The sequence below is a fragment of the Empidonax traillii genome, unplaced genomic scaffold, assembly GCF_003031625.1.
Source record: "Empidonax traillii isolate 1590-97213 ecotype Southwest subspecies unplaced genomic scaffold, ASM303162v1 scaffold2820:size26741, whole genome shotgun sequence".
Classification (NCBI taxonomy): domain Eukaryota; kingdom Metazoa; phylum Chordata; class Aves; order Passeriformes; family Tyrannidae; genus Empidonax; species Empidonax traillii.
In genome coordinates this window covers 8,969-10,242 of record NW_020958013.1, presented here as the reverse complement: position 1 = coordinate 10,242, position 1,274 = coordinate 8,969, and the positions used below count along the sequence as shown (strand labels likewise).

General features: G+C 51.3%; 1 protein-coding gene across 1 annotated transcript in view; it reads right to left on the bottom strand.

Moving 5' to 3' along the window:
• Positions 1 to 462, bottom strand: part of LOC114072248 (protein-glutamine gamma-glutamyltransferase K-like) — a gene marked incomplete at its 3' end in the record, with an annotated part of 14,942 nt that extends 14,480 nt beyond the window's left edge. The window contains exon 1 of the mRNA XM_027910168.1: positions 159 to 462. Within this exon, the coding sequence (XP_027765969.1) occupies positions 159 to 462 (304 nt within the window). The remainder of the gene's footprint in view (positions 1 to 158) is intronic.
• Between the last annotated feature and the right edge of the window lie 812 nt (positions 463 to 1,274).

Below are 1,274 nucleotides of genomic sequence, written 5' to 3'. Positions count from 1 at the left end.
AAACCAGTATAAACCAGTATGAACCAGTAGGGAAATAATGTCTTGGTTTATCCCCGTTCTGGAGCCTCCCAGTAGCTCCCAGTGCCTCCCAGTTTCCTCCCAGTGCCTCCCAGTGCCTTCCAGTGCCCCCCAATCCCCTCCTAGGGCACCCCCAATACCAAACCAGTATAACCCAGTATAAACCAGTATAAACCAGTACCAGACGGAGTCGGTGTTGAGGCGCTCCAGGGGCCTCATGCTCTCGTCGAAGTAGATGTCGGTGGTCAGCGACACGTCCGTGTCGTGGGCCGAGTTGTAGTTGGTGACCGTGCGGGTGGGGAGGCCCAGGCAGCGCAGCACTGACCAGTATAGACCAGTATAAACCAGTAAGGACCAGTACGGACCAGTACGGACCGGTACAGACCAGTACAGACGGGTAGAAACCAGTATGGACCAGTAGAGGGCTGGATCATCTATCAGCATATCCCAGACCCCCTCCCAGTGCCTGACCAGTATAAACCAGTATAAACCAGTAAGGACCAGTATGGACTGATAGAAACCAGTACAGACTGGTATATAACAGTATGGACCAGTATGGACCAGTAGGAACCAGTAGGGACCAGTAGGGACCAGTATAGGCAAGTAGAGACCTCTCCTTGGGACCTCCCAGTATAAACCAGTATGGACCAGTATAGACTGATAGAAACCAGTACAGACTGGTATATAACAGTATGGACCAGTATGGACCAGTAGGAACCAGTAGGGACCAGTAGGGACCAGTATAGGCAAGTAGAGACCTCTCCTTGGGACCTCCCAGTATAAACCAGTATAGACCAGTAAGGACTAGTATGGACTGATAGAAATCAGTACAGACTGGTAGAAACCAGTATAGACCAGTATGGACCAGTATAAACCAGTAGGGACCAGTAGGGACCAGTATAGGCAAGTAGGGACCTCTCCTTGGGACGTCCCAGTATAAACCAGTATAGACCAGTATGGACCAGTATGGACTAGTATAAAGCAGTACAGACTGGTATAAACCAGTATAGACCAGTATGGACCAGTATGGACCCGCCAATCCCCTTCCAGTCCCTCCCAGTATAAACCAGTGCCCCCCAATCCCCTCCCAGTATAAACCAGTAACTCCCAGGTCTCAAACCAGTAACTCCCAGTGACCCCCAAACCCCAAACCAGTAACTCCCAGTAACTCCCAGTAACTCCCAGTGACCCCCAAACCTCCTCCCAGTCCAAACCAGTGACCCCAAACCTTCTCCCAGTGCCCTCCCAGTCCAAAC